Below are 1989 nucleotides of genomic sequence, written 5' to 3' on the forward strand. Positions count from 1 at the left end.
ATTGACCCACATGGAAGGGTTTAAGCCAGCACTCTCAAAGCAAAGCCAAGCCAAGCCAAGAGTACTCTTTGTCTCCTGTGTTTGTAGTCTCTTCCTCTGCTTATTTCACTCCTCTCATTCTCTACTCTTTTCTTCTTTCCATTGCAGAATTAAATTTGAGACAGTAGGCATATAGCATGGCAGGATCAATGGAGGCGGAGCAGATGGGATCTGGATTCAAATCAACGGAGGAGCAACTCGTTGGTCATTTCTTGAAAAAGAAGCTCAAAGGAGAAATGGAAGCTAGCGCTATTCCCGAGCTATACATCTACGACTGGAGCCTCCGGATTTACTTATGCTATACGATGGTAACTTACTTTTAGTTCTTGGAATTCTCTGTTTCCCTATTTTTTCATGGTTTGATGGTAATAGGTAGTTGCTATAAGACTTCGGTAAAATAACGGGTAAACAATCTTTGGTTGTAATATTTTCTAGTGAATCGTCGGATGAACGCGAGTGTTTCCTCTTTTGTCCCGTGGTCGTACGAGGAAGACCCAGTTGGGATATTGGAAAGAGACGAGTAAAAAGCGTGTTATCCGAGCACCGGACACCAGTAAGCCGATGGGGACCAAGAGGATTTTGGTTTACTATGAAGGTCGACAACCAAAGGGCCGCAGGACTGATGTGGCCATGCACGAATATCACCTAAATTCAGATGATTCGGACAGTAAAATTTCGGACCCGGTACTCGATTTCTCTTCTTTTGGTTCCCCTAATTGAGCATCTTTAACATGGTTACTAGTGCAGGTAAAATTGATTTCACATCTATAGATATGTTCCTCATTCAGCTTGTTGAGGTTTCTGGCTTTGTGAGTTCATGATTGTGCCATAATTCTAGTGCGATTTACCTTTAACTCTGCTGTACTTTGAACATTAGTTTTCGCAAGTCAGAACTTCTCCACTGTATTTTGTACAGAAACGAAACTGACCAATAATCATTTTAAGGTTAAATTCCAGTGACTACTGAGGGTTAGACTGCCAAATATAAAGTGATTCTCCATCAACAAAGGGGGCAATTTGTTCTTGAAATTTAAATTACTTCAGTTTTGATAAGTGATGCGTGATGTATCTCATGCATAATATACTTTTCGTGCAACGATGGAGTTTCGGTTGTCTTAACTGTGAAACTCATCACCGGTATCATTTTCTTTATAGACGGCAATGGTCCTCTGTCGCATAATAAACAGGAAAAGTAAGGAAGCAAAGTCGGCAACTGCCAGTGCTTCAACCGATTTAAGCAGCCATCTGAGTAGTGCGCAGGTGAGCAAATGTTACTTTAGGTTGATACAAAGCAACATATGATCCGAGATACATCTAACTACACTAAAGCTCGAATACTGTGTGTTCATGCTTTTTTTTTCAGTTTTTTTTTTTGCTCAGGCAATTCCAGGAGTTACTACTGAATCTGACTATCCAACTGAGACGTTGAATACTGGTTTACACAACCGGAACGTGCCTATTCCTGATCAGCAGCCTCAAATGGGCAAAGAGCAACCTTCGTGTTGTGGTGATAATTGGCATGTTGATGGACCTAGCGATGGCCGTTGTCACATACCAAATTCTCCCAGTGACGGCATCAGTATCACGGATTTCTTGAACTCTGATGCAAACAGCGAGCAAACTCAAACATGCAAAGAGAAACATTTACTGTATGATGATAATCAGCATGTTGACGGACCTAGCGATCCAAGTTACGGTAATGGTCTGGAGGATCTCTTCAACTAGAGCAAGGATTAGTATGCCAAACTACAGTGTGTAGATTATGCTCTACAGATTAGTTTTGAATTGTGATAATGGATTGCCAGCGTCTGGTGATCCTTTATAGATGTTAATCTCAGCCTGGCTTGTTATATCAGTGATAATGCTGGGCACCAACTATGCTTCTCCAAGGATGGGACATTATATCAATCTTGTATGCTTGTATATTGTATAATTAATTTTTCCTCACAA

The 1989-nt window shown here is 40.9% G+C and overlaps 1 protein-coding gene across 4 annotated transcripts; it reads left to right on the plus strand.

Moving 5' to 3' along the window:
- On the plus strand, positions 1–1989 carry LOC104453235 (NAC domain-containing protein 74-like). Of its 4 annotated transcripts, XM_039316770.1 has the most exons (5): positions 30–61; positions 148–347; positions 475–723; positions 1195–1299; positions 1420–1989. In XM_039316770.1, the coding sequence occupies exons 3-5, from the start codon at positions 601–603 to the stop codon at positions 1762–1764; spliced, it is 573 nt and encodes a 190-aa protein (XP_039172704.1). In that variant the 5' UTR covers positions 30–61; positions 148–347; positions 475–600; the 3' UTR covers positions 1765–1989. The 4 variants fall into 4 exon arrangements, 1 of the variants encoding a protein (XP_039172704.1); XR_005552931.1 differs by having other exon boundaries at positions 2–347; positions 475–786; positions 1403–1989; XR_005552930.1 differs by having other exon boundaries at positions 3–347; positions 1403–1989.

Source organism: Eucalyptus grandis, chromosome 7, assembly GCF_016545825.1.
Source record: "Eucalyptus grandis isolate ANBG69807.140 chromosome 7, ASM1654582v1, whole genome shotgun sequence".
Lineage (NCBI taxonomy): Eukaryota > Viridiplantae > Streptophyta > Magnoliopsida > Myrtales > Myrtaceae > Eucalyptus > Eucalyptus grandis.

What these genes read in the sequence shown, in the direction of transcription:
- LOC104453235 (XM_039316770.1), top strand. Translation starts at nt 601, where the DNA reads ATGGGGACCAAGAGGATTTTGGTTTACTATGAAGGTCGACAACCAAAG. An exon ending in ACAGTAAAATTTCGGACCCG is followed by an intron (nt 724 to 1,194) that starts GTACTCGATTTC and finishes TTTTCTTTATAG; the next exon opens with ACGGCAATGGTCCTCTGTCG. An exon ending in GCCATCTGAGTAGTGCGCAG is followed by an intron (nt 1,300 to 1,419) that starts GTGAGCAAATGT and finishes TTTTTTGCTCAG; the next exon opens with GCAATTCCAGGAGTTACTAC.